Source organism: Saccopteryx bilineata, chromosome 7 (assembly GCF_036850765.1).
Source record: "Saccopteryx bilineata isolate mSacBil1 chromosome 7, mSacBil1_pri_phased_curated, whole genome shotgun sequence".
NCBI classification, from domain to species: domain Eukaryota; kingdom Metazoa; phylum Chordata; class Mammalia; order Chiroptera; family Emballonuridae; genus Saccopteryx; species Saccopteryx bilineata.
In genome coordinates this window covers 28325471-28347548 of record NC_089496.1, presented here as the reverse complement: position 1 = coordinate 28347548, position 22078 = coordinate 28325471, and the positions used below count along the sequence as shown (strand labels likewise).

At 36.5% G+C, this 22078-nt stretch overlaps 1 protein-coding gene across 2 annotated transcripts in view; it reads right to left on the bottom strand.

Moving 5' to 3' along the window:
- Positions 1 to 828: 828 nt before the first annotated feature.
- Positions 829 to 22078, bottom strand: part of C1GALT1 (core 1 synthase, glycoprotein-N-acetylgalactosamine 3-beta-galactosyltransferase 1) — a 41489-nt gene continuing 20239 nt past the window's right edge. For both annotated transcript variants that reach the window (XM_066238403.1, XM_066238404.1), the window contains exon 4: positions 829 to 6056. In XM_066238403.1, the coding sequence (XP_066094500.1) occupies positions 5841 to 6056 (216 nt within the window). In that variant the 3' untranslated portion in view covers positions 829 to 5840. The remainder of the gene's footprint in view (positions 6057 to 22078) is intronic.

Sequence of the window (22078 nt, the reverse complement as noted above, 5' to 3'; positions counted from 1 at the left end):
TGAACATTTGTAATCATTTCCTTAGCAAGAGTTATATCAACTTTAATTCATATTTTAAAAGTCCCAGACTGATCTAATATCAATAGACCTGAGCTCTGGATGAACTAAGCCTAAAAACACAGTTTTTGAATTACTACAGATCACATTTCAATGAGCCTTCATATATATGCTCAAAGCAGGAGTAAGCAAAAGTGAAACATTTTTTTTACATATAGGAGCAAAGAACTTCACAGATACAAATACTTTTTGAAGTATATAAAATGTCTGTTATTCGGCTCTCAACTCAAATATTATTTCCTCAGAGGTCTGCTTGGCCACCCCCCGCACAGAAATTTTACCTTCCTAACAACATTTGCAGAATTATCTTAGTCATTCATGTATGAACTTGTTTTATTGTCTAGCTGGAGAATTAAGGCTCTATGAGAACAGGAATCCTGTATGTCTTGCTTGCCACTGTATTTCTAATAGATGCTAGAAAATTAGTTAAACAAATTATTTTCTCAGTATATATGATAGATCAAAATACACCAACAAATAGAAAAGCAATCTTCTCTATACACACACACACACACATACACTAAACACACCCCTAGGCTATAGAATAGGTGTATCTAATTTTTTAAGGTACATTATTCAAGATCTGAGGTAGAATATTTTGTTACTTAAAAAAGAAATAATACATATTGCAGTAAAATTACTTAAGTGTACTCAAAGTAAAGAACTTTGATAGGGAAACAATTTAAATTAGTATTTTTGGTGTAATAACCCCCAAACCCTTAAAACAAGATTTCTCCCACAATTTTTACAGTTAAAAATAATCAGATAAAACAACTTTAAACATGGTAATTTATTTTACGCAATTGTTTAAATCCATTGTTCAAAAATGTTCAAAAGGCACTTTAAAAAACATTTAAAAATACATTTTTCTAACTTACCAGTGATCACTTAAAATAAGCAAGTCACCAGACATTTTTAAACCATTCATGATACTATTACCTTATATAATTTTTAAATTCCAAAACACAAATATTCACTCTGTAATAGAGCACACTGCTTAGCAGTAAGATTAGTTTCCTTCTAACAATATACTTTCTGTGAATTATTAACTTGCAGTGCCCTGCAAAGTTATTTAAATTTAACTGATAAAAACTGAAAACGAGACATAAATGAGTTGAAATAGAGCACTAGTTTTAGGTTGGTTTCTCTAGAGAATTTGTAAAGTTTATTATTCTAGTCTGTATTAAAATTCTATTTCAACTTCAATATATAAACATAAGTAAAATTTTAAAACCAAGAGCTAAATTTAGCATAAATTAAACCACAGGTTATCCCCCCAATTCACTGAGTATGTTTCTGCCGGGCCTACTATAGAGAAGTAGAGAAATGAGGCAAATGAGGTTTTTTTGTTTGTTTGTTGTGAGAAAAGTAATGGGGTGGTGGTGGAATCCAAAATAACTTTTTTTCACTTAATAATTATATATCCAGAATTAGTTTAAAATTGTCGACTTAGGGTACGTTTCCTGAGAACCAACAGGCATTATTCTTAGACAGATTTTTTACTTCTAAACTCACAGGGAAACAAAATTAATAGGTATAAAATTATCAGTAAGTGATACCAGTTCTGATCATCACTAACAGCCAAATTAACTTGTGAAGGAAGCATTAAAAGTAGTTAAGAGTATGGAAATTAGTTATAAAGGAAACAAAGAGCAATCAATACAAAGAATTAGAAATTGTCAAAGATATTAATACTCTAAATAAACTAAAAATTTAAATGAAGAAAACAATAGACTTGGTGTAATGAATCAATTTGTAAGATAGTTTGATAGGCTCAAGAGAGTGAAAAATTTATACTCAAGTAACAATTATGAAAATAACCAGTTAGTAAATTTAATGCCTAAATCCAATTGCCTTATTTCAAAAACTTTTCAAAACTGGTCAGTGATTTATTTTCAAATCTTCTTACAGTAATAAAAACTCTTCTGAAATTTAAGGTATTTGAAAACAATTTAACTCTGGGACAGCAATCTGCTTTGCATCATCTTTCCAATTAAAAATGAAAGTATTATGTTATGGAGAACATAAAATAGCAAAAGCCTTATGTTTTGAGACATTAAAATCATTTATACAAGTGACAGATCTTAATTTAAAAAGATGTCAGTATCATTATGAAAATCTGGTTTTAAGTCTTCCATCAAATACTTGAAATTTTACTTTATAAAGTCACATAGGACAGTTAACTGATTCTTGAAAGTGATGACACTTTGATAGTATGAATTAGCAAAAGAAAACCATTCTACATATTGTAAAATAGTAATTTGCTATCTCTACTTAAAATTTTTATTAACAATTGTGGACATTTCTGATGACACTCATTTAGGTACACTTTTAATGAATTAGTATGTACTTACTCAATGAACTCTTCCTGCCCCAATGTGGAATCTTTAAGCTTGAAGAATTATAGATTTTACTGTGTGGGCCCTGATACTAGTCACTCCGAAGAGCTAAAGAATTTTGCCAAAATAAATGATCCACAGACTCTTTAAATCATCTTCAAAGTCTTTTACATTTACATTTAATATCGTGTAATCCTGGACTACACTTATTTAAAACATGCTTTATCGAATCTTTGAAAGATACCTTACTTGTGCAGCAGTAATCCTTAGCATGTTCCAAAGATCACACGGATCAGAATCACCTAGATCTTAAGGTAAGGGTTCTCAATCTAGCATGATTAAGACTCACCTGGAGGGCTTACTTATAAGTAACATAACCTCCGGCCTCCAGTCCTACAATTTCTGGTTCAGTGGGTCTGAGGTGCGGCTCAGGAGAGATGGCATTTCCAAGTTCCCAAGTGATACTGGTCCTGCTTGCTGGTTTAGACTACCCATTGAGAACCACAATGAACAGTCCTGGGCCCCAGACTAGACTCAGAATTTCTAGGTTTGAGGCCTTAAAATCTGCATTTTAACAAACTCCCAGGCAAGAGCATAAAAACCACAATTTGAGAAGCATTATAATAAAATGGTTATTTTACTATTACTGGCCAATGCATGAGATGTCACATGTCAGTAAGTAAAAATGGTAATAATGCTAAATGACTAAACTGGGCAGACACAGTACAAAGAACACATAGGCTTTGTGTAAAAATCCCAGCTCTGTTACTTATTAGCTTTGTGACAGTGGAATAGTTTAATTCTGAGCCTCAGTTTTCTCATCTATAATGAGAATAACACCCAACTTGTGAGGATTAGCACTAATGTACACAGAGTATCTAAGCACAGTTCTTGGCATACAGTTTACACTAGATAAAAACTAGCTATTACTTATAAGAAATGTACAAAATTATTTCCTTCAATATCTGACTTGATTAAAGCAGATTTTTCGTTGATTTAAAACAAATATTTACACTCCAAGTTAACAGAGTAAAACCTCATATTTACTGCTCCATACTCTGGGCCAGACAGTGTTCTAAAAGCCATATGTATATTCACTCATTTAATCCTCATAAAATTCCTGTGAGGTAGGTAGTATTACTGTCCCTAATTTACAGATGAGGAAACTGAGGCACAGAGAGATTAAGTAAATTGCTCAAGGTTACAAAACTAGTAAGTGATAAAGCAAGCATTTGAAATCAGGCAGTCTGACTCCAGATCCTAGGATTTATCACAATGTTAATTTCCTATGAGTATATTTTAAAGGTTTTTGGATGTTTATGATAAATCATTTATAACTTCTAGTACCAAAAAGTAGCAAATATGGACTCAAATAAATTCATATCCACACCAAGTTGAAGAGCCGTTCAAAGAATAGAATGAATGCCTTGGAATTTTGGCAGATGATACAGCCATGAAAACAATAACAATTTAATAGGTAAAAACTGGTGTGAGTTTTCACTATATGGACAGAGTATCCATAATTGGCCACTAAGATGAACATCCTCTCAAATATACCATCCAAAGAGGTCATGGTTTTGACATGTTTTGGCACAATAAATACAAATTATTTAGCTAAGCAGCAGAGTCAATGGTGTGACCGCCATGTAAAATTAGCATAATGATAAACATCAGAAATATAAATCATTTGTAACATTTAAAATAATCTTACAGAAAGTCTGTAAAATATTATGATACACTCATAATATTGCTAAGATAAAAATTTTTTTAAAAATTTCCTTAAAGAAATTCTTTAAATAGAGGGTCACTCAAATTAGAATAAAACATCTATGAATGTCTTCTTGATGACAGTCTTGAATGGGAATTCTGCACAGAATTATCTACCAGTTGGTAAAACAATCATCCCCAAATAGTGTGGCAAAAGTAGATTTATAGTTGTGAGTACATGAGACACAGCGCCTATTCTTGTATTAATTACTATATTTTCCATAAAAATAACTGTAAACCTACTTTTGCCCCACTTTGTATACAGTAAGTCAGCATCAAAATTCAGATGTTATTCATAAATTAAGTATTTGGTCTTTTACTATCAGATATATTTCAGCTTGTTTAAGCACTTTGTATTTTCTAATGTTTTTTAACTCTGGTCAAAATCTTGTATTCAAATTATTTTGCCAGTGTAACTAATAACCGACCACTACACGTCCTAAAAATGAATTTCAAAACTGCTTTAAACATGTTATGAAAGGCACAAACGAGTTCTCATCTCTCAACAGGACAAGAATGAAAGGAACTGTAATTATGTAGCTGGGAAGAGTTTTAAATAATCAATTAAAAATGCTTCTTAGTAATTCCTGAGTGGCACTAATAAAAGCATCCCCCCCAAAGTATTAAATTTACAATTTATTAGTTACCCATAATTAACAATGGGTAAGTATGGGAACAAAACATTTAAAAATCCCTGTTTATCGAATGCTATTACTGCTTTGAGTAAATAAATACTAACTGTTGAAAATGGTATCCATGAATGATTAAACATAATTTAGAAGAGACAACAGGGACTCGGTATAACTTGGAGACACTACGGGTTCGGTTTCAGACCACCACAATAAAGCAAGCCTCGCCATAAAGCGAGTCGTAATCTTTTTGCTTGTAGAGGGTCTTGCTTTCAATTTGTAAAAAAGTTCAACATCTGTGAAATGCAATAAAGCAAAGCACAATAAAACGAGGTATGCCTGTAAAAGACTGACTATTAATTACAACCAAGTATGTGTATATTATAGTCAAGGCCCATGATCACTTCAAAATGTGGTTTTATTAATGCATGTTAGGACCAGTGCCATTCTATTCTACCTTCTTCTGAAAGAAATATTGCCAATTTTAAATAGTCACATCAAAATTTTGATTAGCCAAAAACTGCACATGGGTGTGCGTGCACGCGTGTGCACACGCATGCACGTGGAGAAGGCGGGTTCATTTATACCATACTGCAATCATAAACTCATGTCGAGTTTATAAACAACACTGAACAACAATACTTCCTTCTACAACTTTAAGGCAGATCTGTTTAGCATCATGTGTATGTTACTAATATGGTACAGTGTAGTTTTAACAAATTGAACTGTTTTACCTTCCCAGTGAAAATAATACATGTGGTCAAGAACAAGCAACAAAATCTCTTTTCTAGCCCTCTGCCTGGCCAACATTACAAAAACACAAGTTTTTCATATATATAATATATATATTATATATATATATTACTGTATCAAAACACATTTTAACAGACTTCACAGCTCATTAAAGCTCCAGTTTCCAGTCATTCATATGAAAGATTTCTACTGTGGAATGTCCACGTAGAAAGAATTCTTCACTGGGAGTCCAGTGTTCTGTGTCAGAAATGCAGAAGTTCTTCAGTGCAATGGTAGACATTTCACCTCTCTTCATTTATCTTTTTCTTTCAGGGTTTTCCAATTTTACTTTTCGGTCTTCATTTTTGTATGCTCGACTTATGTCCTTTAGTATATTCTCAGGTAAGGCAGGTTGATATCTGTATAAATATCCATATGGACGAAGATGATAAACGAGGTATTCTAACTCATACATAGTTGTAGGATCAACATAGTGAAAGGAAACTGCAAGATCCGAACAGCAACCAGGACCCTAAAAAAGTAGTGGAAACAGGCATTATTAATAAGTAGCACATTGTTAAAATACAATATGTACATAGTGGTCAAGGAAATACTAACTTTAACAGAATTCAATAATTAAAGCTGGCAAGGTTTAAAGAGGCACCTAATTTATTAGACCTGTGGAAGAAAGAAGTTTTTAAGAGATCCTAATGATTTAAAAACCAAACATGAAATTGCTCAAGTATTTCTAACTGAAATAACATTCTCACACTCTAACAGTGGTTTAGCCCAAACAATGGAGCATTCAATGACTAGAAAGTCTTGTCCATGATGTGTCTGCAATCTAATACTTCACCTACACATTGACCAAAACAGAATAGTATTTAAGAGAGAAATTTCTAAGCCAAACCTAGGTTTGAATTCAAATTCTGCCTACTAGCATACGACATTGGGCAACTTACTGAATCTCATAAGCTTCAATGTCTCCATATGCAAAAGACGGTTAGCCTGACCTGGCGGCGGCGCAGTGGACAGAGCGTCGGACTGCGATGCGGAAGACCCAGGTTCGAGACCCCAAGGTCGCCAGCTTGAGCGCAGGCTCATCTGGTTTGAGCAAAAAGCTCACCAGCATGAGTCCAAGGTCGGTGGCTTGAGCAAGGGGTTACTGGATCTGCTGAAGGCCCGCAGTCAAGGCACATATGAGAAAGCAATCAATGAACAACTAAGGTGTCACAACGAAAAACATGATTGATGCTTCTCATCTCACTTCGTTTCTATCTGTCTGTCCCTGTCTATCCCCCTCTCTGACTCTCTCTCTCTGTAAAAAAAAAAAAAAAAAAAAAAAAGACGGTTAAAGGACCTAATGTGTATAAAATGCTTGACAGTATGATTTGCCTACAGTAAATGCTCAATAAATGTCAGCGATTATTGAAAGAACAATCACATTCAGGTGGTCCTCAGTTAAGTCCAGAGTTAAACCTTTGTTCCCTTATATTGATATAATTCTCATACATTCCTAATACAGTTGGCATGAGCCCAAGTTTAAAACAAATGAAAATACAATGAATAGGAATGAAAAAGCATGAAAATAAAGAAAACAGAAATTTAAAAAACCAAAAACAACAAAAAACACTTGGTCACAGAATTAAACAGTCACAAGGTCATTTTGGGATCAGAACTGGTATCTGGAGAATGTTTCATCCATGTGAGCCCAACAAAACTTAGATTCCATCAGATGTCTTTGCAAGGACCCAGGTAGACAGATACTCTGACAAGTTTCCAGAGAGGATTCATAATGATCTATAAACTTGAACATTTAATAATTCAGGTTTAGAAGTATGTAGCTTACAATGCAGTAAAAATTATCAAGAAATTGTCCATTATATTTTCTCTGACCTGATTCTTAACTTTCCCTTTGAAACAATATTGTGGAATTTTGGACAACTATGTAGACACTGAAATACTACCTGCTCCCTACTTTCTATACCCTTAGGGAATATAACAAAAACAAATATGAAAAGTAAACATGTAAGTTAACTTGTGGTTATCTAAACTAGCTCTGTCCAATAGGTATATGTGAACTACATATGTAGTCTAATATCTGCTAGTAGCTACATTTAAAAAGTAAAAAGAAATAGATGAAATTAATTTGAAGGCATTTTACTTAATCAAATAAATCTATATTTTTTCAATATGTAATTAATAGTTTAAAAATTATTAATGAAATCATTCTTTATAGTTGGGCTAAGACCTTGAAATCAGGTGTGAATTTTATACTTAAAGCACATCTCAATGTGGACTTGCCACATTTCAAGTGCTCAATAATTAATGAGCTTAGTGGCCACTGTACTAGCTAGTGCATATTAAACTAAAAAACTAAAACAATAGCTTACTTTTAAATTGCTGAACCTCTTTGGAAGCAATTTTATTTGACTCTGAAATATTGTAATAATATTTTCTAGTAAGATTTATTGCATTAATTATGTTACACACTATTGTATTATTTCTCTTACTGGATGGCCAGCACACTGTTATTATTAAGCATTATAAGAAATAAAAGGTAATAAAACAGCTACAATTATTAACAATAAAATAGCTCTTTGCATATGATTATGGTTTCCTCAAAAATTCAAGAGTCAAGAAAAAAAATCATTTGAAATAAAGAATACAAGGACACAGCCAAATTTTAAAGATGCTTTAAAAAACCAGAAGCTTGCATATATGCCAGTCAAGTTTTAGAAAGAGCCTAAGTAGACTAGTAACAAAAAAATTTAAATACCTAGGGAAATACTTAAGACGAAATAAAGTTCTGAAGAAAACTATAAAATTTCAGTAGGGGACCTAACAGGCAACTTAAAAAATCCTGGGCAAAAAATTTTCACTGTCCCTAAATTAATAAATTTATACGCAAGGATAAAGACAAGAATTTCCAAAACAGTTTGGAAGTAGGGAATAGAACTGAAATCCAGATATAGGTCATACTCTTTAAGTCAGTGGTCGGCAAACTCATTAGTCAACAGAGCCAAATATCAACAGTACAACGATTGAAATTTCTTTTGAGAGCCAAATTTTTTAAACTTAAAACTATATAGGTAGGTACATTGTTATTAACTTAATTAAGGTACTCCTAAACTAGCCAAAGAGCCATACTCAAGGGGCCAAAGAGTTGCATGTGGCTCACAATCCGTGGTTTGCCGACCACTGCTCTAAGTAATGCTATAGTGTATGATAAAGAAGGTATATGCTTTAAATCAGTAATGAAAGTTAGACTCAATTAATAATTAGTTAACAATTAGAAAAAATTAGGCACTCTCTAGCTTACCATATGCCAGTAAATTTCAGATGAATGAATGTAAATAAAACTGAAGAACTAAGAGAGTAAGTCATATTTTGATCATTTCTAACTTATGAAAAAGGCAATTTAACATGTAGAAGGAAATACATTTATAATTTTTATTTATATATGTACACACACATATACATGTACACACACATCTATTTTATTTATTTTTATTTATTTATTTATTTATTTTTAATGGGGTGACATCAGTAAATCAAGATACATATATTCAAAGGTAATATGTCCAGGTTATCTTAAAGTTCAATTATGTTGCATACCCATCACCCAAAGTCAGATTGTCCTGTCACCCTCTATCTAGTTCTCTTTGTGCCCCTCCCCCTCCCCCTTCCCTCTCCCTCTCCCCCCTCCCCCCGTAACCACCACACTCTTGTCAATGTCTCTTGGTCTCAGTTTTATGTCCCATCTACGTATGGAAAAATGCAGTACCTGGTTTTTTCTGATTTACTTATTTCACTCCGTATAATGTTGTCATGATCCCACCATTTTGCTATAAATGATCCGATGTCATCATTTCTTATGGCTGAGTAGTATTCCATAGTGTATATGTGCCACATCTTCTTTATCCAGTCATCTATTGATGGGCTTTTTGGTTGTTTCCATGTCCTGGCCACTGTGAACAATGCTGCAATGAACATGGGGCTGCATGTGTCTTTACAAGTCAATGTTTCTGAGTTTTTGGGGTATATACCCAGTAGAGGGATTGCTGGGTCATAAGGTAGTTCTATTTTCAGTTTTTTGAGGAACCACCATACTTTCTTCCATAATGGTTGTACTACTTTACAGTCCCACCAACAGTGGATGAGGGTTCCTTTTTCTCCACAACCTCTCCAACATTTGCTATTACCTGTCTTGTTAAAAATAGCTAGTCTAACAGGTGTGAGGTGATATCTCATTGCAGTTTTGATTTGCATTTCTCTAATAACTAAAGAAGATGAGCATCTTTTCATATATCTGTTGGCCATTTGTATTTCTTCCTGGGAGAAGTGTCTGTTCATATCCTCTTCCCATTTTTTTATTGGATTGTTTGTCGTTGAGTTTTATGAGTTCTTTGTATATTTTGGATATTAGGCCCTTATCTGAGCAGGTGTTTAAAAATATCATTTCCCAATTAGTTGGCTGTCTGTTTATCTTGTTATCAATTTCTCTTGCTGAACAAAAACTTCTTAGTCTGATGTAGTCCCATTCATTAATTTTTGCTTTCCCTTCTCTTGCCTGTGGTGTCAAATTCATAAAATGCTCTTTAAAGCCCAGGTCCATGAGTTTGGTACCTATGTCTTCTTCTATGTACTTTATTGTTTCAGGTCTTATGTTTAGATCTTTGATCCATTTTGAGTTAATTTTAGTACAGGGGGACAAACTGTAGTCCAGCTTCATTCTTTTGCATGTGGCTTTCCAGTTTTCCCAGCACCATTTGTTGAAGAGGCTCTTTTCTCCATTGAGTGTTGTTGGCCCCTTTATCAAAAATTATTTGACTATATATATGTGGTTTTATTTCTGGACTTTCTATTCTGTTCCATTGGTCTGAGTGTCTATTTTTCTGCCAATACCATGTTGTTTTGATTGTCGTGGCCCTATAATAGAGTTTGAAGTCAGGTATTGTAATGCCCCCAGCTTCATTCCTTTTCTTTAGGATTGCTTTGGCTATTTGGGGCTTTTTATAGTTCCATATAAATCTGATTATTTTTTGCTCCATTTCTTTAAAAAATGTCATTGGAATTTTGATGGGAATTGCATTAAATTTGTATATAGCTTTGGGTAATATGGCCATCTTGATTATATTTATTCTACCTAACCAAGAACAAGGAATATTCTTCCATCTCATAATGTCTTTTTCGATTTCCCTTAACAATGGTTTATAGTTTTCATTGTATAAGTCCTTTACATTCTTTGTTATGTTTATTCCTAGGTATTTTATTTTTTTTGTTGCAATCGTGAAGGGGATTATTCTTTTGAGTTCATTCTCAAATGTTTCATTGTTGGCATATAGAAAGGCTATTGACTTCTGTATGTTAATTTTGTATCCTGCGACCTTACTGTATTGGTTTATTGTTTCTAATAATCTTTTTGTGGAGTCCTTCGGGTTTTCGATGTATAGGATCATATCATCTGCAAAAAGTGATACCTTTACTTCTTCTTTTCCGATATGGATGCCTTTTATTTCTTTGTCTTGTCTGATTGCTGTGGCGAGAACCTCTAGTACCACATTAAATAAGAGTGGAGAGAGTGGACAACCCTGTCTTGTTCCTGATTTAAGGGGGAAAGCCTTCAGTTTTGTGCCTTTTAGTATGATGTTAGCTGATGGTTTATCATATATGGCCTTTATCATGTTGAGATATTTTCCTTCTATACCCATTTTGTTGAGAGTCTTAAACATAAAATTGTGTTGTATTTTATCAAAAGCCTTTTCTGCATCTATTGATAATATCATGTGGTTCTTGTTCTTTGTTTTGTTGATATGGTGTATTACGTTAACCGTTTTACGTATGTTGAACCATCCTTGAGATTCTGGGATGAATCCCACTTGATCATGATGTATTATTTTTTTAATATGTTGTTGTATTTGATTTGCTAGTATTTTGTTTAGTATTTTAGCATCTGTATTCATTAGAGATATTGGTCTGTAGTTTTCTTTTTTTGTGCCATCCTTGCCTGGTTTTGGTATAAGGGTTATGTTTGCCTCATAAAATGTGTTTGGAAGTATTGCTTCTTCTTCAGTTTTTTGGAAGACTCTCTGTAGAATAGGAACCAAGTCTTCTTTGAAGGTTTGATAAAATTCGCTGGGATAGCTGTCTGGGCCTGGACTTTTTATTTTTGGGGAGGTTTTTAATGTTTTTTTCTATTTCTTCTCTACTAATAGGTCTGTTTAGGCTTTCTGCTTCTTCTTGACTCAGTCTAGGAAGGTTGTATTGTTCTAGGAATTTATCCATTTCTTCTAGGTTGTTGAATTTAGTGGCATAAAGTTTTTCATAGTATTCTACAATAATTCTTTGTATATCTACGGTGTCCGTGGTGATTTCTCCTCTTTCATTTTGGATTTTGTTTATATGAGTTCTTTCTCTTTGTTCCTTGGTAAGTCTTGCCAAGGGTTTGTCAATTTTGTTGATTTTTTCAAAGAACCAGCTCCTTGTTTTATTAATTTTTTCTATAGTTTTTCTGTTCTCTATTTCATTTATTTCTGCTCTGATTTTTATTATCTCCTTTCTTCGCCTGGTTTTGGGTTGTCTTTGTTCTTCATTTTCTAGTTCCTTAAGGTGTGAAGTTAAGTGGTTCACTTGGGCTCTCTCTTATTTGTTCATATATGCCTGAAGTGATATGAACTTCCCTCTTATCACTGCTTTTGCTGCATCCCATAGATTCTGATATGTCGTATTATCATTTTCATTTGTCTGTATATATCTTTTGATCTCTGCACTTATTTCTTCTTTGACCCATTCATTCTTTAAAAGTATGTTGTTTAGTTTCCACATTTTTGTGGGATTCTTTCCCTCTTTTTTGCTGTTGAATTCTAGTTTCAAGGCTTTATGATCAGAAAATATGCTTGGTACAACTTCAATTTTTCTGAATTTGCTGATGTTGTTTTTGTGGCCCAGCATATGGTCAATTCTTGAGAATGATCCATGTACACTGGAGAAAAATGTATACTCAGTCACTTTGGGATGAAATGTCCTGTAGATGTCTATCATATCCAGGTGCTCTAGTGTTTTGTTTAAGGCCACTATGTCTTTGTTGATTCTCTGTTTGGATGACCGATCTAGAGCCATCAGCGGTGTATTGAGGTCTCCAAGTATTATTGTATTTTTGTCAGTTTTTGTTTTAAGGTCAATAAGTAGCTGTCTTATATATTTTGGTGCTCCTTGGTTTGGTGCATATATATTAAGAATTGTTATGTCTTCTTGATTCAGTGTCTCCTTAGCCATTATAAAATGGCCATTTTTGTCTCTGAGTACTTTTCCTGTCTTGTAGTCAGCATTATCCGATATGAGTATTGCTACACCTGCTTTTTTTTGGATGTTATTTGCTTGGAGTATTGTTTTCCAGCCTTTCACTTTGAATTTGTTTTTATCCTTGTTACTTAGATGAGTTTCTTGTAGGCAGCATACAGTTGGATTTTCTTTTTTGATCCATTCGGCTACTCTGTGCCTTTTTATTGGTGAGTTTAATCCGTTTACATTTAGTGTAATTATTGACACTTGTGAGTTCCTCATTGCCATTTTATAGATTGCTTTCTGTTAGTTTTGTGCCTTGATTCTTCTCTTTCGTTTTTCTATCTTTTGTTTTTATTTGGTTGTGTTCCATACAACTTTCCTCTATTGCTATCTTTTTTAAATCATGTGCTTCTGTGGTGGTTTTTTCAATGGTGGTTACCATTAAGTAATGAAAAGGGTTCCTACCCTGTTCATTGTAGTGCACTATTTTGTGAGTACTTTTGCCCTCCATCGCCCTTTGCTACTGTTAATCTTCATCCTCTCCCCCCCTTTCTTATTGTTGTCACAGTTTAAAGTTGGTTTTGTTATGTTCTTCTTGGAGCTTTTACTTGTGGCTTTGTTGTTGTTGTTTTTTTATTCTTTGTATCTGATTGGAGAACCCCCTTTAGTATTTCCTGGAGTGGGGGTTTTCTCGTGATAAATTCTCTCATCTTTTCTGTATCTGTGAATGTTTTTATTTCTCCTTCATATTTGAAGGTTAGCTTTGATGGGTATAGTATTCGTGGCTGAAAGTTCCTCTCTTTCAAGACTTTAAATATTGGGGTCCACTCTCTTCTAGCTTGTAGAGTTTCTGTTGAGAAATCTGATGATAATCTAATGGGCCTTCCTTTATATGTTGTATTCTTCTTTTCCCTGGCTGCCTTGAGAATTTTTTCTTTGCAGTTGGTTTGTGCCAATTTTATTATGATGTGCCTTGAAGTAGGTTTGTTGGGGTTAAGAAAACTTGGAGTTCTGTTTGCTTCTAGAATTTGAGGTTTTAGTTCTTTCCAGAGGCTTGGGAAGTTCTCATCTATTATTTGTTTGAGTATGTTCTCCATTCCATTTTCTCTCTCTTCTCCCTCTGATATACCTATTATTCTTATGTTATTCTTTTTGATGCAGTCAGATAATTCCTGTAGGGCTATTTCATTTTTTTTAATTTTTTTTTTTATAAATTTATTTATTTATTTATTTATTTTATTCATTTTAGAGAGGAGAGGGAGAGACAGAGAGAGAGAAGGGGGGGAGGAGCTGGAAGCATCAACTCCCATATGTGCCTTGACCAGGCAAGCCCAGGGTTTTGAACCGGCGACCTCAGCATTTCCAGGTTGACGCTTGATCCACTGCGTCACCACAGGTCAGGCATTTTTTTTAATTTTTGAATCTCTTTCTTCTTCTCTTTGTTGAGCCTCAAGTTGCTTGTCTTCTATTTCGCTGATCCTCTCTTCTATCTGGCCTGTTCTATTAGCTAAGCTTGTTACCTCATTTTTCAGCTCATGAATTGAGTTTTTCATCTCTGTTTGATTTGTTTTTATAGTTTCAATTTCTTTGGAGATATACTCTTTGTGTTCATCGAGTTGTTTTCTGAGCTCCCTAAATTGCCTTTCTGTGTTTTCTTGTATATCTCTGAGCATTTTTAGAATTTCTATTTTAAATTCTGTCGTTTTACTCCAAGGTTTCCAGTATCTTAAATTTTTTCTCCATAGATTTTTCCTCATCTCTCTGTGTTACCTCTCTATCTTTTGTATCCATGATATTCGATTTTCTCTTCTTTAATGGCATCTGAGGGTGATTTTCTTGATAGTATTAATGAGATTTTATAAGGAATAAAAGGATAAAAAAATAAAAATAAAAATAAAAAATTGCACGTTTTTTTTTTTAAATTAATCATTAAATAAAGAAAAATAAAATAAGATAAAAATTTGAGGGGAATAAAAGGGAATAATTCCTTCCCCTCCTTTTTCCTCTCCTCTCCTCTCCCCTCTTTTTTGAGAAAATCTTGTGATGAACTGTGAATTATATTGTACTAAATAGAACAAACAATACCTGTAGTGGAGGGCCTGAATTGGGGAGAAGTAATATAGGGGTAAAGGAAAAAAAAAAAATACAAGAAAAAAATATTTATATATAAAAAAGGGGGGAGCAGTATAGACCCACAAAAAGCAAATTAGGAAAAAATTTGGGTCAAGAATAAAATGTTTTGCTTTTAGGTGTTGGCTGACTCAGAGATATGATGAGAGGAATAAGAGGGAAACAGGAAAAAAGGGTGGAAAATTAAAAAATTACTATTGTATTTAGTGGAACAAGAACTAGATAAAATGGAGAGCCAGGGATGGGAGCACTGCTAATGTGTTAAAAAGGTGAAGTAAAAACCCTCCAAAATGCCACAAACTTAAGTTTGAGTCCCAGATAAGATAATTTGTTCGTTATTGAAGTTTGAATGAGAGAAGACGTAAAGGAGAGAGGAAGAGACTAATATAGAGGGAGAAAAGAGAGAGAGAGAGAGAGAAAAGATGGAACCACTTAAAGAAGAAAAAAGAAAAAGGAGGAGAGAGAAAGAGAGAGTTAGGGGTTTTGGATTGCAACCCTCAAAGAGAGAAAGGAGGAGGAAAGAAAAGATAATGTGAGATGTAACACTTATGGGTAGTGTAGTTCAAAGAGAGGCGAGAGTAAGACTGAGAGAGAATTAAATGACCAAATTGGAGTAGAAAAAAAAAATCAAGAATGAAGAAAAGAGACACAGACGAACAAATATAATAAGATGGGACAGGTTATAAAATCTGCAGATTATTCTTGATTTTGAGAGGTTGTCGTCTTGCTTTTTCTTTTCTGTCTTTCTGGTCGGTGACTTTGTACCCCGGGTTCTGCCCCTGTGGCACGCTCTGGAAGAGGTTTGCAGTTGATAATTCTCTATGGCAATGTCATGTATTGGGCTTCAGTCTCGTTGGCAGCCAAGGTTCATTAGTGTTTATAGGCTCCAACAGAGAGGATCTCTCACTGTGAGAGTGTTCCTGGAGCCTCTCTCCTAGTCTTTCCTTCCACAATTAGAAGCCTGATAATCCAGTTATGGGGTTGCTGCTGCCTCTGCCTGGAGAGTAAGAGTCTCAAAGAGCTGGCAACTCCCCACTCTGTTCCCACTCAGCACAGGGCTCTGAGTAAGGCTCAGTCAGTCAGACCTGCCAGCATAATCAGGCGTGGCTTCCTCTCACTCAAAGATCTCTGGCTCTGCCCCTCTGTGGGATAACTCGAGTGCCCACTCCTGAGGCGTTCGGAGGAATCTCTAGCCAGACAGGTCACACTTCGAGTGAAATCCCTACCCACACGGAAAAGATCGAGCTTTGGAATTGGCTTTCGCTCTATCCTCGTGCGGCTTTCCCAAGGGGCTAGGGCTGCCTGAGATTCCGCTCCTGGCCCGCTCACAGACCTGCTCCTCTGTGGGAAAAACACGGGCGCCCACCTCTGAGGAGTTCGGAGGAATCTCCTGTTCACTCTTCCTGCGTGCGCACTGACCAGATTTTGAGGCTCAGGCGTCCGGGACGCCTTTCACTCCAAGAAAGCCCTCTGCCCACACGGAAAAGTTACTGGGTTGGAATTGGCTTTCGCTCTGTCCCCGTGCGGCTTTCCCAGGGCGCTGGGGCTTCTGCTCCTGGCCCGCTCACGGGCCTCTGATTCTGCTCCTCTGAGGGAAAACACGAGCACCCACCCCTGAAGAGTTCGGAGGAATCTCCTGCCCACTTTGCGTGCGTGCGCACTGACCAGATTATGAGGTTCACACGGGATGCCTCTCGCTCCGCGAAAGCCCTCCTCCCGCACAGAAAAGTTCCGCCGTTGGAGTTGGCTCCAGCTCCCTCCCCGTGCCCGGTCCCCTCAGGGCGCTGGGGCTCCTAGGAGATGCTGCTTTTTGCCCACACAGAGGCTTCTCTGTGGGTTAGCACGGGCGGCGCCCACCCCTGAAGTGTTCGTAGAAATCTTTTGCCCACTAACCACGCCAACCAGGAGATGCGGAAAGTGGCTGCCCCACTTGTCTTTCTTTGTCTGGGTTTGGCGCGCGCGTTAGCTTGACTTGCCCAGGTTTTTCCACGGCTTGGATCTCTGTGCCACAGCCTGATTTGGCTGTACCGCAGCCTGGAACTATTCACTCCCTACGCCCGCCTTAGTTTCTATATTCTCAATTCTCAGTGAAAGCCATCCTGTTTGGATTAGAGAGGAAGGCGGAGCATTTCTTACTCCTTATTTCCCCCGAAGTTCGACCATATATTTAGCCAATCTTTCGCTTGATCCTACCTTCGGGTGTGTTGTGAAGCATCTGAAGGCTCCAAGGATAGGTTTTTCTGTTTCTGGTTGAAGTACTTGTTGAGTTTATGGGGAGATTTTCGGTATCGCTTCCTACCGCGCCATCACTGTGACGTCATTATCCACACATCTATTTTAAAACCACTATATTGTGACTGCCAGTTCTCTGGTGAAAAGTCTATTCCGAGGAAACAAACTGACTTATAGGGAAGTGAGAAGATGGTATGAAAAGGGAACTGTATAAAGAGAAAGTTCTGAACAATAAACTTAATATAACTCTTTGATCAACTAGAATATCTTATCCTGACTTGCTATATAAAATTTTTCTATACTGTAGTTTTAGTGATAACTACAGAGAATGTATATATGAGGTTTAAGATGGCTTTAAAAATAGTTAACTCAGGGCCCTAGCTGGTGGCTCAGGTTCGATTCCAGGTCAGGGCACACAGGAGAAGTGACCATCTGCTTTACTCCCTCTCCCCTTCTCCCTTCTCTCCCTCTTTCCCTCCCACAGCCAGTGGCTCAATAGCCTTGAGTGTAGCCCCAGGTGCTGAGGATCGCTCCACTGGAGTGCATCAGCCTTAGGCACTAAAAATAGCTTGGTACTTGAGCACTGGCCCCAGGTGGGGCTGCCAGGTGAATCCCAGTCAAGGAGCATGCAGGAGTCTGCCTCACTATCTCTCCCCCTCACCTAAAAATGAAAATTAAAAAAAAAGTTAACTCAGGGAAAACAAAATGTATTAAACAATGGATGAATAACAATAGAAGTTTGATTTCACATTGGGTTTATATAGAACCTCCTAAGAGAGAAGAGGCAACATTAGAAACTTGGGTCAGTTTTGGTACTACCAAGTCTATTTTATAGTCTTCAGTATAACTGAATAATTTTTTATAGAAAAAACATAAATTCTGTCATCCATTTTAAAAACTGCTATAATTTAAATAAATGCGCTATAGAAATATTTATTTTGTTCATACAAAGCATATTGTTAGGTGGTAGGAATTCCCACCTATTTGTAGATAGGAATTGTGGGCAGTACTCTTAAAGTGAAAGAAGGATATTTTACTGGTTACAAAATAATGACAATTATGATGCTCCTTTACTCTTGTATGTATCCAATATCAGGTACTTTTGGTAAAATTTTATGCATTTAGGTGAATTTGTTCCATTCATTTATAATGATCCTGAGTTTGGATACCCTTTGTATGCAAAGGAGTGCAGAATTAAGACGGAAAGAGGTCAAGTAATCTTGGAAAGATAAGAATATACTAAGAAAAGTTTCCATCAAAAAAGCATCCAAAGTTGTACCTCACTACAACAAAACAAAAAGACTATCAAAAGGCAGGCTTGGGAATACATCTGTTTTATAGTCTAGGAAACTGTTGCAGATACAATAGCAATAAAATGCCAGCTTAAGGTTTCAAACAGCCTCACTCCACAGAACTGACCTTTAAAATGTTTATTTATTAAAGTGGAGTTTTATCCCCACAGAATATTAATTTTAGCATGCCCTCCCATCCGTACCCTTCTGGGGCACATATCCCATTACTCAGAGCAGAGAGCTCAGGACGGAAGTAAGAGCCTTTAGCCATCAATGGTTTGCAGTGCTGCTTAAACTACTTATCAGGAGAGGCAAGTCATCTGATTTTCCTGAGCCTCAGTTTGTCACTATTAAAATCAGAATTACTGTAAGGATTAGCTATTGATCTGTTTTAAGTATCAAGAACACTCTGGTGGGTGAAAGCAGAAGTTGTAGTAGTTTGCTTCATAGTGTCCTTTTAAAGCTGATTACCAGTGACTCTGACCTTTGGGGCCAGATAATTCTTTGTTGTCGGGGGCTGTACTGGGCAATTGTGGAATGTTTAGCATTTAGTGGGTTTACAATCTTGTGGGTCTCCACCCACAAATACCAATAGCAACCTCTCAGTTAACAACCAAAAATGCTGCCAGATTTGCTAAATGTCCTCTGGGTAGAAAAAAAAAAGCCCCTGACAGTGCTGACTTGTGAAGAGCAGGACAGAAGTATGTTATCTGTATCTTGGAGCCACCGAAAAGAAGGCATAGAGTTCTAGTAACTTGCCTGACGGCATTATTAATAACAGAACTGAGTCTAAACGCTGGGTTTCGTGATTCCTGGTTTCTTTCAGTCCTTCACTGTTTCAATGCTTATAATAATGAAAAACGGGTAACAACCTTTTATCAGCAGGAGAATGGATATAGTACATTCATATATTACATCAGCAATAACCAATTAACCTTTTTCATCTCATGGTACACAAACTAATTACTAAAATTCTGTGGCACACCAAAAAAAATTTTTTTTGCCAATCTGACAAAAAAAATAGGTATAATTTTGATTCATTCACACCAGATGGCTATTATTGTGTAGGCTGTTTTCACTTTTTATTTGACAATAGAAGGGAAAGGAGGTCAGTGCCCCTGACCAAACAGTCGGGTACTGCATGGTATAAAAATTCTTGTGGCAGATGGGTTGAAAATCGCTGTTTTAGATCATTACACAGCAGATACATAATGTTGATAAATTTTACTGTTGTGTGAAGAAGGCAAATGTAAAAAGATACATGGTATAATCCCATTTATTTAAAAATATGTAAACCAATACTATATATTATTTATGGATACATAGACATGTAAAAAAATATAAAAGCAAGCATGGCAAAGATAAATATTAAATTCATGATAGTGGTTATCTGAAAGAAGAGGTAGGAGAAATGGATTGGGGAGGATACGCAGGCCTCAACTATATCAATATTTTATTTTTTTATCTGAAGCAAAGGTAGCAAAAGATTAATATTTGATAAAGCTGATTTGTGGGTATAAGATATTATATTCTTCTCATATATTTGTGCATCTGGAAAAGTTTAATAAAATAATGCACTTCAGACAAAGTTCTCAAGAACGTAAGTTAAGCTGTCAAGTAAGAGCTGAGGCTGTCAGGTGCTCAGTGTGTGACAGGTACAGTGCAGCACCGTCATTACACCTGGATGAGACGGGAGCATGCCCATTTTGCAAATGAGGAAACTGATACTAGGAAGTTAGGCAAATTCTGTCCACCCAAGGTCATCCAACTATTAAACTGGAGAGGAGGGTTCAAACGTAGGTATTTCGGAACCTCCAGGTCTTGTGATGCGTTGTTGTTCCTTAGTCACCCAAACTAGAGAACCCCACTCCACGCTGAGTTACTCCCTGTCCCCTTTCTGGCTTTTTCTTCAGGGCACTTTCCACAACCTAGAATCCTATTAATCTTAATTAGTCTGTCTGTTTACTGTATGTCTTCTCATCTAGAATGTAAGGTTCATGAGAACTGGAAGTTGGCCATATTCACAGCTACCGTCTCAGCGCCTGACACACAGTATTAGCAATAGTCGTTGAATGACTGCTACTGCCGACACTCTTATTCTCACTTCCTTTGTTAAACTGTCACTCTATGTAAAAAGACTAAAGGAGATTCTTATCAGTGGTACTAAAGAAACATATACATATCAGCTAGTTTTCTTTTTAATTTATTGATTTTTAATTTTTGGTTGTTGTTGGCCATTTTGTTTATTAGTCTCCTAACAGAGGCCAAGCACACAGGCAGGGCTCCCAAGCCCCTCAGCATTCCAGGCTCACTTGGACTCTTAGGCCCCCACAAGCAAAACAGCACTCCCCCCCAAAAAAATAAATACAAAAAAAATAAAAGGTGAGAAAAAAAACAGCACTCCCCAGGCAGAGCCAAAAATCTCAGGACTCCTATGCCCTGCAACACTCCCTCTCTCTGAATTCTCCAGCAAAACAGGCCGAGGGGAAAAAACCCTTCTCCAACAAGCAATAGCAAACCAGCGCCCGGTTCAAGCAGGGAGGCAGTCCACAACCTGCAACCTGCTCTCAGGGCTGGCACTGCTGCAGGAGAGCAGACCTCTGAGGACTGACACTCAGATAACTTAGAAGAGGAAAAAGAGAATTTTATTAAGCTGGCAGAGCACGCAGGAGACACGTGCCCCAATTTACTGGTTTTTAATTTTATTTATTTATTTATTTATTTATTTTGTCACAGTGACAGAGAGAGTCAGAGAGAGGGACAGACAGGAAGGGAGAGATGAGAAGCATCAATTCTTCATTGCAGTACCTTAGTTTTTCATTGCTTGCTTTCTCATATGTGCCTTGACCGAGGGGGGGTGTTGGCTACAGCAGACTGAGTAATCCTTTACTCAAGCCAACAACCTTGCTCGAGCCAGCGACCTTGGGTTTTGCTCAAACCAGATGACCCCACGCTCAAGCTGGTGACCTCAGGGTCTCGAACCTGGGTCCACCGCATCCCAGTCTGATTCTCTATCCACTGCGCCACCGCCCCGGTCAGGCTCAGCTAGTTTTTTTAAGTACGTAAATGTCAATCTAAGTGTTAGTGTAGGTAACTAAACATTAGTAAGGGAAGAAAGCAGAGAGAATCAGAGACTGAGCATAATAAACCAGGGAAGAGGGAAATGAATATTAAAATTAATAAAACTGGAAAGCCTGCTTTAATAGGAAGTTACAGCATTTCTGTTGGGCAGATAAAATATATTATGCTCACTTTGTTAAAGATGGCGCTGCCCACATGGAAGCCCGTCACCCAGGTGATTGCTTTGGGATGGGCATGATTGTATTAATGTGTGTTGGGAGAGGGCTTTCACGCCAAAAGGTTTTAAAAGGAAGAGAGATCACATTGTTTGAGGGAAGAGTGATTACGTTCTAGGAGGAACCCATGCTAGAGGAGAGCAGAGTAAGGCACGTGGAGGAGAGGAGAGGCAGCCAAGATGGAGGAATGCTGAAGAAGCCAGTTAGTGCAGAGTGTGTGTAGAGAGAAGGAGATGGGGAACACAGGAGAATGAGGCTAGTGAGTTAGAAACCTTTGATTCTAGGAAACTCGGGTAAGTCAGTAGCTTTGTGAGCGC